Source organism: Lentinus tigrinus (genome assembly GCF_003813185.1).
Source record: "Lentinus tigrinus ALCF2SS1-7 unplaced genomic scaffold L226scaffold_30, whole genome shotgun sequence".
NCBI classification, from domain to species: Eukaryota; Fungi; Basidiomycota; class Agaricomycetes; order Polyporales; family Polyporaceae; genus Lentinus; species Lentinus tigrinus.
Window position 1 is genome coordinate 200,640 of NW_027137939.1, and position 19,669 is coordinate 220,308.

At 54.5% G+C, this 19,669-nt stretch overlaps 8 protein-coding genes across 8 annotated transcripts; 6 read left to right on the forward strand and 2 right to left on the reverse strand.

The window, feature by feature from the left end:
* Window positions 1-719: 719 nt before the first annotated feature.
* L226DRAFT_468906 (uncharacterized protein) lies at window positions 720-1,066 on the reverse strand (the record flags this gene model as incomplete). Its single annotated transcript, XM_067676169.1, has 2 exons — window positions 720-875; window positions 932-1,066. 2 exons carry the CDS (start codon window positions 1,064-1,066, stop codon window positions 720-722), a joined length of 291 nt encoding a protein of 96 aa, XP_067531885.1.
* A 261-nt stretch (window positions 1,067-1,327) lies between these two features.
* Window positions 1,328-3,053, reverse strand: L226DRAFT_491832 (uncharacterized protein). Its single transcript, XM_067677373.1, has 4 exons — window positions 2,733-3,053; window positions 2,261-2,671; window positions 1,679-2,205; window positions 1,328-1,620 (listed from the first exon to the last, which is right to left on the reverse strand). Exons 1-4 carry the CDS (start codon window positions 2,839-2,841, stop codon window positions 1,558-1,560), a joined length of 1,110 nt encoding a protein of 369 aa, XP_067531886.1. The 5' UTR covers window positions 2,842-3,053; the 3' UTR covers window positions 1,328-1,557.
* Window positions 3,054-3,164: 111 nt separating this feature from the next.
* On the forward strand, window positions 3,165-5,697 carry L226DRAFT_538179 (glycoside hydrolase family 13 protein). The gene is made up of 13 exons (XM_067681441.1): window positions 3,165-3,354; window positions 3,434-3,534; window positions 3,587-3,854; window positions 3,920-4,069; window positions 4,131-4,311; window positions 4,374-4,474; window positions 4,536-4,664; window positions 4,719-4,731; window positions 4,786-4,865; window positions 4,926-4,981; window positions 5,032-5,323; window positions 5,388-5,520; window positions 5,570-5,697. The coding sequence occupies exons 3-13, from the start codon at window positions 3,620-3,622 to the stop codon at window positions 5,652-5,654; spliced, it is 1,455 nt and encodes a 484-aa protein (XP_067531887.1). The 5' UTR covers window positions 3,165-3,354; window positions 3,434-3,534; window positions 3,587-3,619; the 3' UTR covers window positions 5,655-5,697.
* Window positions 5,698-7,249: 1,552 nt separating this feature from the next.
* Window positions 7,250-9,684, forward strand: L226DRAFT_525419 (alpha/beta-hydrolase; the record flags this gene model as incomplete). The annotated part of the gene is made up of 12 exons (XM_067678971.1): window positions 7,250-7,324; window positions 7,379-7,743; window positions 7,806-8,140; window positions 8,197-8,207; window positions 8,259-8,327; window positions 8,396-8,603; window positions 8,651-8,798; window positions 8,856-9,004; window positions 9,091-9,212; window positions 9,279-9,368; window positions 9,439-9,507; window positions 9,580-9,684. 12 exons carry the CDS (start codon window positions 7,250-7,252, stop codon window positions 9,682-9,684), a joined length of 1,746 nt encoding a protein of 581 aa, XP_067531888.1.
* A 1,044-nt stretch (window positions 9,685-10,728) lies between these two features.
* Window positions 10,729-12,476, forward strand: L226DRAFT_574072 (aryl-alcohol dehydrogenase; the record flags this gene model as incomplete). The annotated part of the gene is made up of 13 exons (XM_067684970.1): window positions 10,729-10,753; window positions 10,815-10,938; window positions 11,009-11,045; window positions 11,105-11,194; window positions 11,250-11,351; window positions 11,408-11,474; window positions 11,533-11,570; window positions 11,624-11,699; window positions 11,764-11,778; window positions 11,833-12,028; window positions 12,093-12,140; window positions 12,205-12,335; window positions 12,391-12,476. 13 exons carry the CDS (start codon window positions 10,729-10,731, stop codon window positions 12,474-12,476), a joined length of 1,035 nt encoding a protein of 344 aa, XP_067531889.1.
* A 575-nt stretch (window positions 12,477-13,051) lies between these two features.
* Window positions 13,052-14,615, forward strand: L226DRAFT_538184 (aryl-alcohol dehydrogenase). The gene is made up of 11 exons (XM_067681442.1): window positions 13,052-13,142; window positions 13,217-13,306; window positions 13,360-13,461; window positions 13,524-13,590; window positions 13,641-13,678; window positions 13,735-13,810; window positions 13,874-13,888; window positions 13,947-14,142; window positions 14,214-14,261; window positions 14,330-14,460; window positions 14,524-14,615. The coding sequence occupies exons 1-11, from the start codon at window positions 13,083-13,085 to the stop codon at window positions 14,607-14,609; spliced, it is 909 nt and encodes a 302-aa protein (XP_067531890.1). The 5' UTR covers window positions 13,052-13,082; the 3' UTR covers window positions 14,610-14,615.
* A 303-nt stretch (window positions 14,616-14,918) lies between these two features.
* L226DRAFT_538185 (Aldo/keto reductase) lies at window positions 14,919-17,124 on the forward strand. The gene is made up of 13 exons (XM_067681443.1): window positions 14,919-15,360; window positions 15,421-15,544; window positions 15,599-15,635; window positions 15,690-15,779; window positions 15,840-15,932; window positions 15,992-16,058; window positions 16,112-16,149; window positions 16,200-16,275; window positions 16,339-16,353; window positions 16,407-16,507; window positions 16,560-16,654; window positions 16,715-16,762; window positions 16,820-17,124. Exons 1-13 carry the CDS (start codon window positions 15,336-15,338, stop codon window positions 17,034-17,036), a joined length of 1,026 nt encoding a protein of 341 aa, XP_067531891.1. The 5' UTR covers window positions 14,919-15,335; the 3' UTR covers window positions 17,037-17,124.
* Window positions 17,125-17,287: 163 nt separating this feature from the next.
* On the forward strand, window positions 17,288-19,610 carry L226DRAFT_538187 (Aldo/keto reductase). The gene is made up of 16 exons (XM_067681444.1): window positions 17,288-17,507; window positions 17,567-17,622; window positions 17,693-17,810; window positions 17,884-18,010; window positions 18,064-18,100; window positions 18,153-18,242; window positions 18,298-18,399; window positions 18,463-18,529; window positions 18,584-18,621; window positions 18,676-18,751; window positions 18,816-18,830; window positions 18,886-18,986; window positions 19,036-19,136; window positions 19,191-19,238; window positions 19,290-19,420; window positions 19,478-19,610. The coding sequence occupies exons 3-16, from the start codon at window positions 17,780-17,782 to the stop codon at window positions 19,561-19,563; spliced, it is 1,050 nt and encodes a 349-aa protein (XP_067531892.1). The 5' UTR covers window positions 17,288-17,507; window positions 17,567-17,622; window positions 17,693-17,779; the 3' UTR covers window positions 19,564-19,610.
* The last annotated feature ends 59 nt before the right edge of the window (window positions 19,611-19,669 follow it).

Consider the following 19,669-nt stretch of genomic DNA (forward strand, 5'->3'; position numbering starts at 1 on the left):
AAGGTTCGATAATTTGATATCTCGTCGCAGCCACTCGGAGACCGAGAAAGAGCAGGCATCTCTGAGTAGATCGACAGAGCTCGGGCGGGGTACTTGAACACTGGTGACAAACCTCGGGCGGCATGGCGCCTCTGTTACACCCCCACACCCACTCCGAATGGTGTTCGGGCGGGGACGAAATGCGGTACAAGCGATTCATCGTCAATCGTCGGGGATATCGAGTGAAGTGCACGCGAATGGCTCAAGACAACATGGAAGGCAGCTCATACCCTCAGCAGGCCAGTACGGAATTCGTCACGTTCGACTTTGCATCAACGCCGCGCATACGAATCGCATGCCGCGCAGAGGGGTGTTGTGTGCCATCCCTACGTCCCCGGAGATGATTCTGAACAGCGTGGTAGGTGCATCTTGCATGGCGGCGGCGGAAGAGTATCCGCCTGCGCTGAAGAACATGAATCTCGCAAAGCATAATCGCGAATCGCCAGTGTCCACCGTGCCTGAGATGAACAAACTGACCGTCTACCCCAGGAGACCTGGCGTGAGCAGCGGTATGTCGAATTCTTGGACGACTGGTGTGCAAGATAACCGGAGGATAGATGTATGGAAACAATCGCATTGCGGTCCTACTCGGGTGCTGCATCGAGCCCACGTCGGCCGTGTAGGTATGAACGGCACCAACGAACATAACACACCTTCTATCCTATCCATATTCCTGAGCCCTATGAGTCTGACCGCTCCCTCGCCGGCTTCTGATCCTCCACGACGAGCTTCCACCCGCCGTACAGCTGGTTGACGATGGCGCTGCGCTTCAGCACGGCAAGCTCTTTCGCCTTCTCTTCGTAAAACGCGGCGAGCTTCGCTTGGTCAGTCTCCTTCTGCATTTCAAAAAGGTCAGCTTCATGCGTGATGGCCCGTCGACGGTCTGGCATACCTGTATGTCGCGGAACATCTCCTTTGTCCGGCGGACGAAATAATGTCTGAAGTTGTACGAGCTGAACGACTGCGAGGTGCGGAGCATGGAGTGATAGAGATGAAGTATTGATTGCTTTGTAGGTGGGCTTGCCATGATTGACGACGAGCAGGAGGCGGAGGGGACAGGCGGCGAGGAGGGCTCCGACGAGGTCGAAGTCAAGAGTCGAGAAGCCGAAGCGCTCACGATGAGCTGCTTACGTTGTCAAATTGCTTACTGTAGTAAGTAACTAGTATGTAAGAAAACTTATTACCTTACTTCCACACCATTTCACGTCTCTCGCAGACCGATAGGCCGCTTGCCTGGTACACTATTGCGGCGGGTCGACATGCTGCTTGATAAGTTCGCATGCCCTTTCCGTGTACTCCTGGCTCATATGAGCCTGATATCTAATATTAAGCGGACTGTCCGAACACGGTTCTTCCTCCTCCTCATGACTCTGGACTTGTTCTCGACTCGCTGTCAGTCAGGGAGGACAAGTAAATACACGACGTGGTGGCTCTTGTTCGAATTAGACAGCAGTATACGACCACGATGGAGAGGAAGAGGAACTGTCAACAGCATCGGGCTACAGCGACATCTAATATTCACACCTCCGCGTCGTTTTGGAGGAAACCACGCAGTACCTTCTCCGGCAGATCCCAATGAGCCTGTAGACACGGCAAATGAGTCTCCTGTGACTGCCAAGATGATCTGAATCTTACTCACGAAGTGATTTGCACCTCGCAACCGAACGAGAGACACCCTGCTGGTATCCGTCCGTGTCCGCTTGCTCTCTTCAAGCTCAGCGGCTATGTTCTTGGCCACCCAGGGTATACCCCAAATAGATTGGTCGCACCATACGACTCTCAGCTCCACGTCTCGCCAAGGGTCTCGCAATTCACCCTCTCCGCTCGCAGAAGACGGGTGGAATGCTGCGTCCTTTAGTTCTTCGTAGAGACCGTGCGTCGCGCAAAGTTTCGCCGTGAGCATATCACTTCCGTCGGGTATGTGTCCTGGAGGCTCGTGAGTAGACTCTGCAAGCTCCTCAGGAGTCATGTTCTTCAGCGACGATGAACCTTCCGGGTCGTCGTAAAGAACGAGTGTGTCGGCTTCGACTGGGTCTCCGTGCGGGAAGTACGCAGCAGCCCACTCGTGGAAGCGTTGGGCGCGCTTCTCAAGAGGCACAGCGCTATCCCATAGCGGATGGTAGGTCTGCGAAGGGGGCGGGTACAAGAAGAACCCAAACGCGCAATCTGTTCGCATCGTCAGCAATGAGACATGGACGTCAGAACATAGGGTGACGCTCACCGTGCAGAACCACTCGCCGCACGTACTTGCTCAAATCGACGCTCAAATCGACTTCCAAGGAACTGAAAGACGAGGCGTGTACGATGAACGCCAGGGACCATATCGCACCGAGCGACCAACCGGCGAGCACGATGCCGCCCTTGGCATTCTGACCAACCCCCTGAATAGGCGGGATTCTGTCGCACTTCACGAGATGTAGGAGGTAATCGTACACCTCTCTTCCACGTTCGCGCATGAACTCTCTAGCCTCCTCAAGAACGGAGAGAGAGTCGGGCGATGCTGCTGCGACACGCGCTAGGACAGCTCGCTCTGCTTCAGAATAGGGCGCGGACCCTGGGTAATCACGCCGATTGAGGGCGATGACACGGGCGTTGTGTTCGGCGGCGAGCGGGAGCAACTTCTTGAAGTTGGCTGTGGCCCATGGCATGTAAGGGAACTGTGAAGTCAACATGGGAAGAATCCTATTGCTCACCACCATGCCACATCAACCCATGTATGACGACGAGCGTCGTGTGATCCGAACTCTCAGTCGGTGGGCCGGAGTCGTAAAATGCGCGCAAGACAGGTTGTTCTGAGGGCATTCTATGTCGGCGTTGGGTGCGAGTGAATAAGCGTGAGGCAAGCAAGCGTCGCGGTCACAAGCTCAGCCTCACATGAGAGTTGCCACATGTCTGGATTAAGAAGCCTTCGCGAATTCGTATGAACCCCGAAGTTTATGCTGTGTGAGTTTCGAGAAGTCATGGAAACTACAAGGTAGCTAGCTTCGCAGGCAAATTACAGTCAGAGGTGGTGGTCGCGGCGAAGGGTAAGAAGGTCCAAGTATGTAAGTGTAGCGGTGATCTAATCTAATCTAATCGCATTTACTGAATGAACTTGCCGTCCGTGCATCTTGTCCTTCCACCATCATCATCATTCACATCTAGCATTCCAACAGATCGTCGCGCCAGCCCAAGCGACTCTTGGAGAAGATGTTTCAGCAATACAGCCTTAGTGCAAACAATTTCAACAGCAAGATGGCTTTGGGAGGTACTTAGGGATATTCGGGACATGCTGGGTGGAAGAAGACTGCCAGAACGACTTCATTCGGAGTATCTGTGAGCACGCGTTTCTCCCATCCTTCACGAGTCTCGGTGCTGATTCAATGTTTGTCTTTTGGGGTTCCATGCCCACCAGGTCTAGACCTAAATAGCTTACCCGCGTCAATTCAATATTCTGGCGCACGCGACGGCAGGGCGACGGCTACAAAAGCCGCCTACTTGACGTGGTCTCACCAGGTTTCTTCTGCCCACCTCCCTCCTCACACTCTTTCTGACACCCGCTCCTTAGTCTTTCACGACGAACTAGCTTGGCTTACACCCGATGTCTACCTGGTCTAAGCTCGCTCTCTTCGTTGCCGTCGCGACGGCCCTCTCCTCCCCGGTCGCTGCTTCAGGGCACCGCCACGGCTCCGGCAACGGAACAAAGGCCCGCCACTTCGGACGTGCGCCGACAGGCAGCAAGCCCGTCATCATCGAGATGTTCGAGTGGAACTGGGACAGCGTCGCAGCTGAATGCCAGAACTTCATCGGGCCTGCGGGGTATGGTTTCGTCCAAGGTGCGTCTCGCAATGACCTCGGTCCGGGCTGTGGCGTCTCCGAGCTTATCGACCGCGAACGTCAGTGAACCCGCCGCAAGAGAGCATCAGTGGCGACCAGTGGTGGACCGACTACCAAGCCGTGTCCTACCAGCTCACGTCCAAGCATGGTAACCGTGAGCAGTTCCAGAACATGGTCAATGCTTGCCACAATGCCGGTGTCAGTGTCATCGTCGGTGAGTAACGTGTGTGGCCATGTTGTAGCAGTATCCTCATTCACATCGGTCTTCCTCGTAGACACTATCTGGAACCATATGGCCGGCCTCGACTCCGGCTCTGGCACCGCCGGCTCCTCGTTCACGAAGTACAACTATCCTGGTATCTACCAGAACCAGGACTTCCATACCTGTCGCCACGGCATCAACAACTGGAACAGCGCTTCTGAGATCCAGACATGCGAGCTCGCAGGTCTCGCCGAGTACGTCGCGCTCGTCCTTCATACGAGCCAACCCTTCGAACTAAAGCTGCCTGATCCCCTAGCCTCGCGACGGACACCGAGTACGTACGAAGCCGGGTGGCTCAGTACGGCAACGACCTCCTCAGCCTCGGCGTCGACGGTCTCCGACTTGATGCAGCGAAGCGTGAGTGGTGCCAATCATAACTGATCTTCCATGCAACCTTGTGCTCATGAGACACGTTTAGACATGCCAGTGGCCGACATCTCTAACATCCTCTCACGTTTGAACACGAACGGCAAGACGCTCTACATTACTCAGGAGGTTGTCTATGGGGGCGGCCAACCTGTGACCCCGAACGAATACACCCAGACAGGTATGTCCACGCTCTCGTCACGATTCGGTGAGGTGTGCTGACCCTGGAATGCAGGTGATGTGCAAGAGTACGTCAGCGCTCCGTGGTACCTGCGGGGGTGATTGACTGACCTTACTCGCAGATTCCGTTTCATGGATGCCCTCCGGGACGCCTTCACAGGGAAGTCGAACCTATCCGACCTGAAGGATCTCGACAACCGAGGTATGTCGAGTATTCTGCTGTGACATCCAACCAGACGCCATTGCTGACATTCTCTTGCAGGTTGGGTGCCCGGATCTCAAGCGAATGTCTTCGTCGCGAACCACGACTCCGAGAGGGTACTTGCCACGTGCTCTGTGCATTGACGGGTCGCTGACGAATGGAACAGAGCTCAGGGACGCTGACGAGCACCTCGCCATCGAACGCCTACACGCTCGCTTCCATCTTTTCTCTCGCCCACCCCTACGGCACGCCCACGGTGCTCTCCAGCTACAGCTTCTCCAACGCCGACGCGGGCCCTCCGAACGGTGGGTCCGGTAACTGCAACCAGGGCAGCGGTTTCATCTGTCAGCACCGCTGGCAGGAGATCGCCGGCATGGTCAAGTTCCGGAACACCGTCGGCACTGCGCCTATGACGAACTGGGTCGCGCCTGACTCGCAGAGGATCGCGTTCGGTCGTGGTGAGTCTACGAGCTTGTGGCTCTTGGAAGTGCAGCGTGAAGACTGACTTGAATGGATGCGTAGGATCTCTTGGCTTCGTTGCTATCAACAACGAGGACTCGGCGTGGTCTGCGACGTTCAAGACGTCCCTTCCGGACGGGACCTACTGCGACGTGATCAAGGGCCAGCTGTCGAACGGACAGTGCAGCGGTTCCACGTGAGTAGTTTCTTCCGTATCATTGCACGGTAGACTGACTTGATGCTAGGTTCACGGTTTCGGGTGGCTCGTTCACCGCAACTGTTCCTCAGCGTGGCGCGATTGCCATCCACACCGGCGCTAAGCGTTCATGAGGCGGAATCAAGACGTAGGTCGTCGGGGAGGATCACTTCGGACTATCTGGACTTTACGTGGACATTATATGTAACTGACTGTCTAATCTCGGAACGCTATAGCTTCAAATTGAATAGTGGTATCACGAACATATTGAGACGCAGTATCGGCGCAGTGCTCACTTGCAGACATGTTGGTTGCCATGTCGCTCATTCAAGGTGCGCATGATCTCCGTGAGGGCTCCGCTCATGGCTTCCGCACGACCCTTCCATCGTACTCCTCCGTCGTCATCCATGCACTCGCATGAGCCTTTTTGAGGTACGTCTCTCGCTCCCAGAATAGTATGCAGACGTCCTGATAGATATCGAATAGAATGGACCCCTGCACTACGACTCCTATCATTGCGCCGCGAGTTTCTCTTCCTATTCTTCCCCGTGCTGATCATCCAAACCACCTGCGTCCAAACCATGATCATCGCAGGCAAACTGGCCGCAGCAAGCGTGCTCTTTGTCCATGGTGTGTAGGAGCAAGACTCTCATCGCAAGCATAACTCACCCTTCGTGGTCATTGTTGCGATCGGAGTTTATTACGATCTTGGTCTGTAAGAATCGGAGTTGAGTACGATAAAGGTACACTGTGATCGGAGTCTCGATAATCACAGTCAACTACAATCGGAGTTAAGGTCGACGATTACTAGGCTTAAGCAGGCTTTATTATGCTTTGTATGATGGGAATTAAGCACCGTCTAACCGAGGTTCTATCCTCAGCTTCAAGCTGGTACTACATTCTCCCTTCTCCTCCCCTGATGTGCCTCCTCCGGCTGGTCGTATCAGTCATGCAGCAGCCATGGCGCTTCATGCTTCAAACATCAAGTTCCTGCAGACTCAGCCGCACTAAGTAACGGACGACGATTTACCCCCGGCGCAAGATGCGACCGGTCCACCGTCAGGAACACCGACATACCCGACTCTCAACCTGTGCAACGTGGACCGCTTTTGCGTCGACTTATCTTTCTTCCATGGATTCATACGATATTCAGGTGGGGAATGAGCTGTGCTGGGGCTTTCCAAGTACGTCGTGCCTACTACGCAGCTCCGCTTCCGTGCCTCGCGCAGCATAAGTCGAGTTCTTATTCATCGCCGTAGACGGCGTGCACTGACCGCCACTGGAGGAGGTCAAACCAGTAGCATTGCCCGCCGCAGCGGCGTCTCTGCCCAGCCGCAGAACGAGCCGCCTGGACCTGTCACTTCGTGCATTGCTTTCAATGGCGCAGCTCGAGCGGCACTAGTCGGCAGCTGCACCATTGGGTGTGCACGTCTGAAAAACAGTGCGCTTACCAGCTAATCAAGCGTTGCACACCGCCCAATACGACATATACTTACCGTCGACCAAGGCCCGCATGCGCTGATCTATTGTCATCGATGGGCTCACACGGTGCCAGCGCGCAGCCCAGGAGCACGGGTAGCCGGCAATATCAAGCCTGACGCTCGGAGATACACGCCTGTGTGTATTCTTCCGTGAACGTCGTGGAGAGCCTGAGCAGACTTAGAAGCAAATATAAGGGTTGTCGATCTCGAGGTCTTCAGAAGCCAACTCCCATCTACCGGACCGGACAATGGAGTACTACAAGCTGGTCGTCCTCGCTCTATCCTTCGCAAGTACTGTGTCTTGCATGGCTTCGTCGCATCATGTAGGTCGCCCCAATGCATTTGCTTATAAGACTAATTAGCCACTGCTTTCGCAGGGCGGCCCTCAGATCCAGTGGGGTTCATGCGACCCCTCGGTCGTGAGCGACACCTCGCTCTCCTGCGGGTTCCTCGAAGTCCCGCTAGACTACCAAGATCCCTCAGTCGGGAAGGCGCGATTGGCCCTCATCAAAGCGAACGCGACTGGGGAGCGGCGTGGATCTGTGGTCTTTAACCCCGGTCAGTCGCCCTCAGGCTACCTTGGATGCGATGAGAAGCTTACTGCCTCTCTGCGGCTGGCAGGTGGCCCTGGAGGCTCGGGGCTCGAAGTCGTCAACGAACTCAAGGACCTGCTGCTCGGGTTCAGCGGCGGCGTGTACGATGTCATCAGTTGGGATCCGCGAGGTGTGGGTAACCTTACCGTGTCAGTGCTTTCATCTCTCCGTCGCGCCTTTGATGGAAACCGCTTACACCTCCGCCCTGCAGACCCGGTGAGGTCTTCTGCTTCGACGATTTCGCAGAGTACACCGCCTTCTTCAATGGCACGATCGAGCTCACCGGTATTGAAGAGACTGGCAACTTCACTGACCCGGCCGACATCAACGCACTTCTCGCACAAGCTCCAATCATGCAGAAGAAGTACGAACAACTTGCCCAGAAGTGCATGCAATCACCAAGCGGCAAGTTCCTCAAGTACATTGGGACGGCCGCGGCGGTGCGCGATATAGTCTCGATCGCGAACGCGCTCGATGGACCTGACGCTCCGATCAACTACATTGGCACGTCGTATGGGACTCTCATCGGCTCTTGGCTCGTCAACAGTGAGTAGTATGCTATTCTCGAGTCGGCTACTGTAGCTAACATTCATGCGACTCAGTGTTCCCGGAGGTAGGAAGGAGGCTGTACGGTCTGGGTATTGAAGGCTGACTTATGAAACAGCGCGTCGGAAGAGTTGTTCTCGACGGAGTTTTCGACCCGATCGTGTTTGCCACGCAAGAGCCGTCCTTGGTGAGATACTCTTTCTGCGCTCTCTCCGTCACTCGCAAGGTACTCATCGATTTATTGTCGGAATATAGTCAATGCCGAGCCAACTCATATCCACAGATACCATTTACAAGGCCATCATCACCGGGTGCGCGCTCTCTGGTCCGAGTGGATGCGCCGCCGCCTCAGAGGGTGACGGGCCCCTCGACATCGACGCCAAGCTCCAGGCATTGATGAAGACCGCGTATGATGCCACGAAGCTCAACGCGTCTGTCCCTATGACATCAGGAGCCATCCGGAGTGAGTGGTGCCCATTATGCGAGATTTCAAGCACTAATACTCAGCAGACGTGCTATTCGGCGAGATGTATTTCCCGGCAGACTGGTCTAACTTGATGAACGAGGAGTACCCTCAGATGGTGCAGATCGTCAATGGGGAAGCTCCGGCCAATGCGACCCTTCGCAGGAGGTCTAGGCAGCTTATTGATCGCAGCCCGTACGTTGATTGAGAAGGCTCCGCGGAAGCTCCTACTGACAACATCCGGGCCCGTAGGCTGGTCAAGCGCGGCTCTCAGCCCAACGACAGCCCGTCGTTCACTGGAAGCGCTATCTACTGCGCCGATAGTGTCGATTTGCGAGGCACGACGATGGAACAGGTCTTCAAAGGTATCATCCCGGCTGCCCAGAACGTGTCACACCTCGGTGAGTATTGAATACTTTCTCCCCTCGCCGTCTTCTCAAGTGAAAGTGAACTTGCGCGACTGACTACCGGTGACCTGCGTACATAGTCGGCTCGACCTGGCCCGTTGCGTTTTACCGATGTTCGTTCTGGCCCGTCCGGTCCGTCGAGAGGTACCACGGCCCGTTCAACAAGACACTCGCGAACAAGATCTTGGTATTGTCGAACCTCGTCAGTCCAGGCTAGTCATTCTGCGACACTCACCGTCGTGCTAACACCAGCTTGCATACATTGCAGTTCGACCCAATCACGCCGCTCCCAGGGGCTGAGACGGTCGCGCGTCTTCTCGGAAAGGATGCGGTGCTCGTTCGCCAGAACGGCTTCGGGGTACGTGCCATCTGCGCATCTTCGCACACGCAACGAGCGACTGAAACGCTGTGTGAACGGTTGACGTTAGCACATCACTGTTGCAGAGCCGTCGACTTGTCTCAACGACATCACTGCAGCATACTTCGCTAACGGAACAGTGAGTAGCTCGTACGCGAGGGTAGTGGACCGGACCCACATAGTTACTCAACTTGTTTCTCTTTGTTGACAGCTCCCGGCGAACAACACGCTATGCGAGGTTGATGCGGATTACGAGGTCTTCAGCGGCGTCAACACTGCGGACATCCTGGCCCACCTTCCCAGAACCGACGTCTAGAGTCGTAGTCCAGTCGTTTGTTACTAGAAGCTACGACGTGGTGCCCATCGCTGAACGGACCCGGCAGACATGTGGATGTGAATGTGAATGTACTCTGCTGCTGCTAATGTCGCGAGAGTGTTGAGATTCCGAGGGGGAGGAGGAAGACATAGCAACTCGTAGCGTTGCATGGACATTTACTATACGGACTCTTAATACATGCTTACTTTCACTGACATTCCTTACTTGCCGTTTCGGACTCCGCGAGCTCGCCTACATCTCGGACACAGCAGTGTAAGCTGAAGTCTTCGAGAAACATTTCTACTCACTGTTCATGTACCAGAGGTCGCGAAGGTGGCAGTTGGAGTATTGCAGCGAGTCGTGGCCACGAGCGCCGACCAAGCGTCTAGAGCTGCAGCACCCGACTCTTGCCGAGGCGAACCCGACCCTCTTACTACCACCACTGCCATTACCACCGCTGTATTCGAGAAGTGCTGCTGGATGTAGGAAAGCAAGCATTTTATTGTGCTTTCGGTATGTCCTGGTAAAGACTGTCCCCGCAGTCAACAAATGATTACTCACCGAATGAACTGACAGCAAATAGCCCCTCGCCCTTCTGTCCTGCATGGGCAAAGATAACCTCGCCACTGAAGATGTCACAACCGTATATGTTCGCCTGTGTTGAGATATATGCGGGTTTTTGCCTCCGTTGCATGCGAAGGTGCAAAATCCAGGCTTTTCGATGCATACTTCAGAGTCTCCGAGCGGTAATGACATCACACCTGTTTCGATCACCGACCGGAAATTATAGGAGGTTATCACTTATCAGGTCGAACATAGCAGGTAAGTAGGCCGCCCAGCTCCTGGCAATGACGTTGTATCGTCTCCCTAAACAACTCTGGACCAGGCTAACAGCATTCCCGCTCGGGATCATTGTGGGTTGGCCGTCCGCGCACGACGTTCCATCCGGTATATATAGCGCGCGCGTACGTGCCCCATGCGGTCTCGTTACCAAACCCCTCACATTCAATACTCAGTCCGTTCGCGCCGAACCAAGCAAGCGCCATGTCGAACAAGAAGATGACGTATGGTCAGTCAGGGGACTGTCGTGAGTGCTCTCAGCTGTCTGACGCGGCCTTATTTTTGCGCAGTCCGCCTGGGCAACTCGGGCCTGAAAGTGTCGAGGATCATACTCGGGACCATGCAGTACGGCAATACACAATGGCAGCCTTGGGTTCTAGGTGAAGAAGAAGCTTTGAAGCACATCAAGTTCGCGTGCGTATACATATCTCTCTTCTGCATAGGTTGCCCCTGTCTAGATGCTGATATTTGTGTGGTCTGGTAGCTACGATCATGGTATCACGACCTTCGATACTGCAAATGTGAGGTTGCAAACTAATTGTTGCCAGCCGCAAGTACCTGACGCGCCGTCTATGTACAGGTGTACTCCAACGGAGACTCGGAGAAGATCCTCGGGAATGCAATCAAAAAGCTCAACCTCCCCCGCGAGGAGCTCGTGATCTTGACGAAGGTCAGCAACATTTTGTACGCTCAGATTCCTGTATGCTGATCTCGCTGCGAGACAGCTTTGTCTTCCGGTTCCCAGCGATTCGGGTCTCAACATCGTTGCGACGGGTAAGAACCCGCAAGACGTTGGCATCATAAACCAGCTCGGGTTGAACCGCAAGGTATACAACTCCCTCCCTCACCGTCCAGCTTGGCATTGATGAAGTGCGCACTTCAGCACATCTTCGACTCGGTGAAGGCGAGCCTACAGCGATTGCAGCTGGATTACATCGACGTGCTACAGTGTATGTCGTTCGATCTCGCGATCCCTGCGTCGTTGACTGTCACTCACTTCTCTCGTAGGCCATCGCTTCGACTACACCACACCCATCGAGGAGACGGTATGCTGTGTTGGGCTGCCTGGTGGGATCCCTCTGATCAACTCTCGCTGCAGATGCAAGCGCTCCACGACATCGTCAAGGCCGGCTACGTCCGCTATATCGGGATGAGCTCGTGCTTCGCCTACCAGTGTGAGTGCGCCTACTGGCAGGGTCCTCGCTTACACCCGATTGACCGTCACCTTATGTCGCCCAGTCCACCAGATGCAAAGTGAGTGTCGGTCGGTGAGCTGCTCACGCTTCGGAGGCTTATTCATGAACCTAGACTACGCGATCACGCACAACCTCACGCCCTTCATCTCCATGCAGAACCACTACAGCTTGGTCTACCGAGAGGAAGAACGCGAGATGTTCCCGACGCTGAAGATGTTTGGCGTTGGGTCGATCCCGTGGTCCCCGCTGGCCCGTGGCCTTCTCACGCGTCCCCTCGGTGCTGAGTCGAAGCGAGGGAACGTTGACTGGTGCGTAATCACCCTCACTCTCAATGATTTGTTCCTACTGAGATTCGGGCCTTGCTAAACACAGGTTCATTGGCCGGTATAAGAACGAGTCTACTGTTGACATCGTGTCTCGGTGAGTACTCAATAGCGTATTTTCCGAGGTTATGACCCTTGATGTGATCCGTTCCTGCTTGCAGTGTAGAAGAGCTTGCGAAGAAGAAAAACGTTAGCATGGCTAAGATCGCGATCGCCTGGATCCTCTCGAAACCTCACGTCACTGCGCCCATTGTTGGCACGACGAGCCTTACAAACCTGGAGGACATCCTGGGTAAGCTTTGCCGCCCTCTCGCCGATTGTTGAGTTTGCTCATGTGGATGTCACAGGTGGTCTAGATGTCGAGCTTACTGAAGAGGAAGTCAAGTACCTCGAGGAGCCGTACAAGCCCATGGCTATCACCGGGCACTTCTGAGCTGTTAGCACTTAGCTGTCAGGGTGTTACTATTGGCGTTACTAGTATCCGCCTGCTGTCTTTGCAATATTCAAGCGTTAGTATCTCGCTAATCTCTTTAACCCACTGCATGTCCGCGACGCATTTGTAATTGAGACTGTGGCAGCGAAGAAGGTGCAGAATCGACCGTTGATCAGATAGTGACGACTTAACGTTAGCAATGTGGTCAAGTATGACATAGCTATACTAGTCGTGGGAATCGCTGTCGCCGTCGGCATCTCTGGTGGGTCGTCGTATATATACGGCGGGTTTCCAGCATCGTTTCCACATCCTTCTTTCTACCATTTCATCTCTCATTCACGGCCAGCAGTAAAAGACGAGATGGCTTCCACGAAGATCCCCTATGGTAAGATTTATGTCGGCGCACTCTCCCGAGCTAGAACCAATCGTACAACTATTGCTAGTGCGGCTCGGTTCGTCCGGACTGAAGGTTTCGAAGATCATCCTCGGGACGATGCAGTACGGAAGCTCGGACTGGCAAGATTGGGTTCTTGGCGAGGAGGAAGCGATTAAGCACATAAAATTCGCGCAAGTCACGGTGCATCGTCGCAGATATTCAAGTCAGACATGAACTCACACACACCCCGCAGATACGAGCACGGAATCCAGACCTTCGATACTGCGAATGTCAGTGCACACTGCCCCCGCATCGGCGGCTGCGGGCGTCCTCGTGACTTGCTCACCTCGGATAACTACGGCAGGTCTACTCGAACGGGCTGTCCGAAGTCATCCTCGGGAAAGCGATCAAGGAGCTCAAGCTCCCGCGTGAGGAGCTTGTAATCATGACGAAGGTATGACCGTGCGGACCTTATCAAGCGCACATAATGACTTGTAGTCGGCGTAGGTCTACAACGCGGTCCCGAGTGACACTAGCACGAACCTCGTCGCACAAGGCAAGAGTCCCGCAGATGTCGGTATCATCAACCAGCATGGGTTGAACCGGAAGGTAAGTAGACTGTATGCGTCACTTGGCAAGCGGAGCTGCTTAGTCTGATCTATATGCGGTAGCATATTTTCGACTCGGTGAAGGCGAGCTTGAAGCGCTTGCAGCTGGACTACATCGACGTCCTTCAGTGTAAGTGAAGGTGGGCTACAGGAGCGACGCAGAGCTAACTATGCCGACAGGTCACCGGTTCGATTACACCACACCCATCGAGGAGACCGTAAGGCTCATGTCTGCGTGATGGTAACACCCCTCTTGACGTACCGCCTATCCTAGATGCAAGCCCTGCATGACGTCGTCAAGGCGGGATGGGTTCGCTACATTGGAATGAGCTCCTGCTATGCATACCAATGTAAGCCTTTTACGCGCCTCCCGAGCAGCCTACGCCTAACTGACATATGTTCCTATGCTGTAGTCCACCAGATGCAGAGTGAGTGACTCGGCCTGTTCAAACGTGGATCATTGCTCACCATGCTCAACGCTCTCAGACTACGCGATCACGCACAACTTGACGCCCTTCATCTCGATGCAGAACCACTACAGCTTGGTGTACCGCGAGGAGGAGCGGGAGATGTTCCCTACGCTGAAGCTCTTCGGTGTCGGGTCGATCCCGTGGTCGCCGCTGGCCCGCGGTCTTCTGACAAGGCCCATCGACCAGGCATCCAAGCGCGGCAGCACTGACTGGTCAGTTCTGCTTCCCTTCACGCAATTCGCTTTCACAAATCCCTTCGCTGATGCACGACGTGGAACTACAGGTTTATCGGGCGGTACAAAAACGAGTCTACTGCGACCATCGTTTCTCGGTTAGTACCCATTTATATCGAGACTGAAACTCAGTAGACTCACCCGATGCTCTTTGTCGTGACTTCAGTGTCGAGGAGATCGCGAAGAAGAAAGGTGTCAGCATGGCGCAGATCGCCATCGCCTGGATCCTGACGAAGCCAGGTGTGACCGCGCCCATCATCGGCACGACGAGCTTGAATAACCTTCAGGATATTATCGGTAAGCCTTCAAGGACACTCCGCCGGATGCGGGAACGTATCTTACTGAGCAAATACGTGGCAGGTGGTCTCGACGTCGAGTTGTCCGAGGAGGAGGTCAAGTATCTCGAGGAGCCGTATAAGCCGATGGAACCCATCGGGTTACGTTAGAGGTGGACAATCGAACGAGCATTAGCATACACTCACGAATGCGTCCGACGCATCTAGGGCAAGAAGCAGAGAAATTGAGGAAGTCGCTGAAGTTAGTGACGTTGTATCAAATTAATTCACGGTACAAGCCAAGTTCAATGAGCTGGATAAGTTGAAAGACTCGGGCAGGTAAGCTGCAAGAATTGAAGTAAGAGGAGGAGGAAGAGGATGATGATGAGGACGACTCGAGCGAGCCTTTGGGCGCGCGCTAAGCCTGTACCCAGCGGAGTGCCCCGGGCCGCGGCTTACACTGAAGTCGACTTTGCTTCCTGACTACCTTCATGGTCCCTCGGACGTTCCACCGCCTATCTAGAAACAGAAAAGGATAGGAAGAATGGAATAGCATGCATTCATACCCTCAACATGTCTCAAGCTCCATGAACTATCGTAGTCCTAGGCCTCAACCAAGTTTTCAACATCGTTGAGCGAACGGAGAACGGATTGGCCGATCGGACTATGGATCAGGAGAGACAACGCAAACCTTGCGGTGTGTGCGCCGGCCACTGAAGTTTACTCAGCGGATGGGGTCCTATGCTATTCTGGGGGATGCAGGTGACACTGAGCACCGAGATACTTAAATCCATACCCCCCGTGCGACGGACAGTGATCACAGTTGTCGCTCACGCCGACTCAGCCGCCGCGACGACCCTGGACCTCAAGCCTCAGGTCCGTTGAACATCAAATACCATGGCTAGCAAGAATATGACCTATGGTACGTACTCCAAGGTTTGTATCGCTCTGCACACCCTACTGACCAGAAGAATTGGCTTAGTGCGCCTGGGAAACTCTGGCCTTAAGGTGTCGAGGATCATCCTGGGATGCATGTCGTATGGCGATCCTCGCTGGGCGGCTTGGGTTCTCCCCGAAGAGGAGTCCGTTAAGCACATCAAATTTGCGTACGTCTGTTTATGACTCCACGACGTCGCATTGCTTATCCCCATGATTTATAGGTATGACCATGGGATCACAACGTTTGACACTTCAAACGTGAGTAAACTGACACTGTGGATGACAGGAGATGCTGATGTGTACGATCTGCAGGTGTACTCGAACGGACAGTCCGAGATCATCATTGGGAAGGCGATCAAGCAGTACAATCTGCCTCGCGACGAGCTCGTCATCTTGACGAAGGTGCCGTGGTGCCGCATCCGGGGTCATACATTTGGTAACTGATGATGAAACGTTATCAAGGTTTACTTCCCGGTCTCGAAGGACATTGGGGTGCACATCCCGCCGAACCCCGAAGAGGTCGGGATCATCAACCAGCACGGTCTCAACCGCAAGGTGCGTTGCGCCTCGTTTGCCTCGGTTCACGTCCCTCACCGCATCCGATTTGTCTGCAGCATATCTTTGACTCTGTAAAAGACAGCCTCAAGCGGCTGCAGTTAGACTACATCGACGTCTTGCAGTGTTAGTCTCCCCAAACGCTGTGCGCAGCCTCGTACTAACCTTCAGGGGCTTAGGCCATCGCTTCGACTATACGACGCCTATCGAGGAGACGGTCCGTAACGCTGGGCTCATCGACATGTGTGAAGCTGACTATGTTCGCAGATGCAAGCCCTGCATGACGTCGTCAAGGCAGGCTACGTTCGGTACATCGGCATGAGCTCGTGCCATGCCTACCAGTGTGAGTCGATCTTCTGAGCCGCATCCAACTGTGGCGGATTATACTGACTTCAGTCTTATTCAGTCCATCAGATGCAGAGTGCGTGTTCTATTGCATGCGACATCCTTTGAATGCGACTCATGGATGCGCAGACTACGCTATCAACAACAAGCTTACCCCGTTCATCTCCATGCAAAATCACTACAGCCTCATCTACCGCGAAGAAGAGCGCGAGATGTTCCCGACGCTGAAGGTTCGTCGTCCCTCCACTCTTCGGTGCCGCCTTCTCACATTGGTTCCTGTAGATGTTCGGTGTTGGATCTATCCCATGGTCGCCTCTCGGTCGCGGTCTGCTTACGCGTCCCGTTGGCGAAGACTCGACCCGAGAGAACTCTGACAGGCGAGCCTCGCTGCTCCGCTCTCGCTCACGGGTTTAGACTGATACCAATTCGTATCGCAGGATGATGGCCCGCCACAAGAACGACGTTGTCCCACTTATCAGGAACCGGTGTGTGCCCCACTGCCTGAAACATCGTTTGAGCATCTGACGTACCTCTCGTCATAGCGTCGAAGAGCTTTCGAAGCGCAAGGGCGTGAGCATGGCGCAGATCTCCCTCGCCTGGATCCTGTCGAAGCCCGGGGTCACTGCGCCTATTGTCGGGACGACGAGCCTCGAGAAGCTGGCGGACCTGCTTGCGGCGCTCGACTTGAAGCTGACCGAGGAGGATATCAAGTTCCTGGAGGAGGAGTACAGGCCGTTGGCCGTTGCCGGACATGTCTAAGTCGTAAAAGCAGACGCAGTTCTCAAGCCTGAGATGTACAATAAAGAGGTTCAATGACTAGTCGACTATGTCCCCAATGCATACGTGTTCCTTAATATTGTTACTTATTTGAGTACGCGCGTCCGTGTGGTTTGCGCTCGAAACCCGCAGAATCTCTGCCGCACCCTGCCTCCCGGCCCGGCTGATTGCCGGTACCTGACCCACACCTGGATCCGAGCGCTAATCTACTTGTACCCCCCTGCCAGTGAGATCGTTCAACATCGTTGGCATGTCATTATTCGAGTTCTCCTGGTTTACTGTCACTTCGAAATATCGTTCAAGGGAAAGAAGCTGTATGTCAGGAATGTTCTTCGGACTTGGAGACTTGTGTCCCAGCTTCCCGAGTCGTATGACGACAACCGCTCGCCGCTTTCATGCCAGCCATTCAAGTTTCTACCACGTTGACGTCGGACCATACCACGGGAGGATATGGTATTGCTATCATCCTGCGAGCTGCGATTCCGAAAATCATAGCTCACCGCAGTCTACAGATGTCGTGCCAGTGATGTCGCCTCGGCACTTCAGATAGGCCACAACACCGAAAAGGGCAGGCACCCACTAGATGTCCGAAGTACCCGTCGTATATATTGACGCCTCCCTTACCGGTGGTTAACCAGCAACAAGCAGCGACTTATCTTGTCCTCTCAGTCTACCACTTGCGACCCTCAGACAACCTCAGATCAGCCGCCTGAACCCTCAGCACGATGGCCGCCATCGTGAACAAGATGAAATACGGTCAGTACTTCGTCCAACGATGCCTCGCGTATGTCTACTCGCTGACACCCAGTTTCTCTACTATGATATGTAGTGCGCCTTGGAAACTCGGGTCTCAAGGTTTCGAAGATCATACTGGGCACCGCGCTCTGGGGCAACCCGAAGTTCCTCCCATGGGCGACCATCGACGAGGAAGCCGCCACTGCCCAGGTTAAGCTTGCGTACGTTGCGGGACTGTTGGTCTCAACGTCTTCCGTGACTGATGTGCGCTCAGCTACGAGAACGGCATACAGACCTTCGACACTGCGAACGTGAGTGGACCGTCCGCCCCATGCCCTGACGGGAGTGCTGACTGGTATGCAGATCTATTCGATGGGCCTCGCTGAGAAGTACCTTGGCAATGCGATTCGGAAGCTGAATCTCCCACGCGAGGAGCTCGTCATTATGACTAAGGTGCGAGAGCTACCCCCCCCCGTCCCGACGCTTCGACTGACATCGCTTTCGTCAGATCGGTCTCCCGTTCATCTCGCTCGACGACCCCGAGGCCCATCAGAAGTACGCGGATCCGGAGCGCAACGGGATCGTCAACCAGAAGGGTCTCAACCGTAAGGTCAGTCCGCCCCGTGCGCTCTCGGTACTCTCGGGCCTGGCTGTATGCTGAGTACGGCTGCAGTACATCTTCGACGCGGTGAAGGCTGCTCTTGCGCGGATGCAGCTCGAATACATCGATGTCTTGCAATGTGCGTACTTCCGATATCAATGTTCCGCCCTTATTTATTGACCTCGGCTCGTAGGCCACCGCTTCGATCCCGATACCTCGATTGAGGAGACGGCACGGCCTCATTCTTCTCGGATATTACTGCAAAGGTCTCACTCTTTTCCGTAGATGCGCGCTCTTCATGATGTCGTCCAAGCGGGCTACGTGCGCTACATCGGCATGAGCTCATGCTGGGCCTACCAGTGTACGTCTACTGTTATCAATAGGGGTTTACTGTCTACATATGCTGATGAGCCGTTCTTGAACAGTCCAGGTTATGCAGAGTATATCCAACTTGAGCTTCTAGCACTGTGATCTCACGCTAACGGCGATCCGTAGACTACGCCATCAAGAACAACCTCACCCCGTTCATCTCCATGCAGAACCACTACAACCTCCTATACCGCGAAGAGGAGCGCGAAATGTTCCCTACTCTCAAGGTGAGCCCCTGTGCTTCGTTCCTGGAACGGTGACTCATTCGGGTCATAGATGCTCGGCGTCGGGTCGACCCCTTGGTCCCCTCTTGCCAAGGGTCTACTCACCCGCCCGCTGAGCGCGCAGACCGCTACTATCCGGGGCAAGGGTGACCCGTAAGTGCTGGTCTGCTGTCCTCATTCGTGCCCAGCTGAAGCCACGACGCGCAGTTCGCTGGAGAAGTACAAGAGCGCCGCTACCCAGCCCATTGTCGAGCGGTGCGTGTCTTACCCTTATAACTTCCAAATTGACCACCAATTCCTGGACAGTGTCGAGGAACTTGCGAAAAAGAAGGGCGTTAGCATGGCCCAGATCAGTCTCGCGTGGCTCATGCACAAGGAAGGCGTCACTGCCCCAATCGTCGGCCCGACTAGCCTGGAGAAGCTGCAGGACCTTATCGGTGCGTCGCTTCCCCGAAATGCTTTGTTGAATATGCTCTAACTAAGTCGGCATACAGGGAGCGTCGAAGTAGAGCTGAGTGCGGAGGAGATGCGCTCCCTCGAGGAGCCCTACGTGCCTGTACCTATCTTCGGACACTCTTGAGGGTGACAATTAATGGCGACATGTACTGCTGCTTACGTCTTTTCTGTCCTTACCATCACTCGCAATCCGTATTCTTCATATTATCTGCGTTTATCGTTGCTCGGTC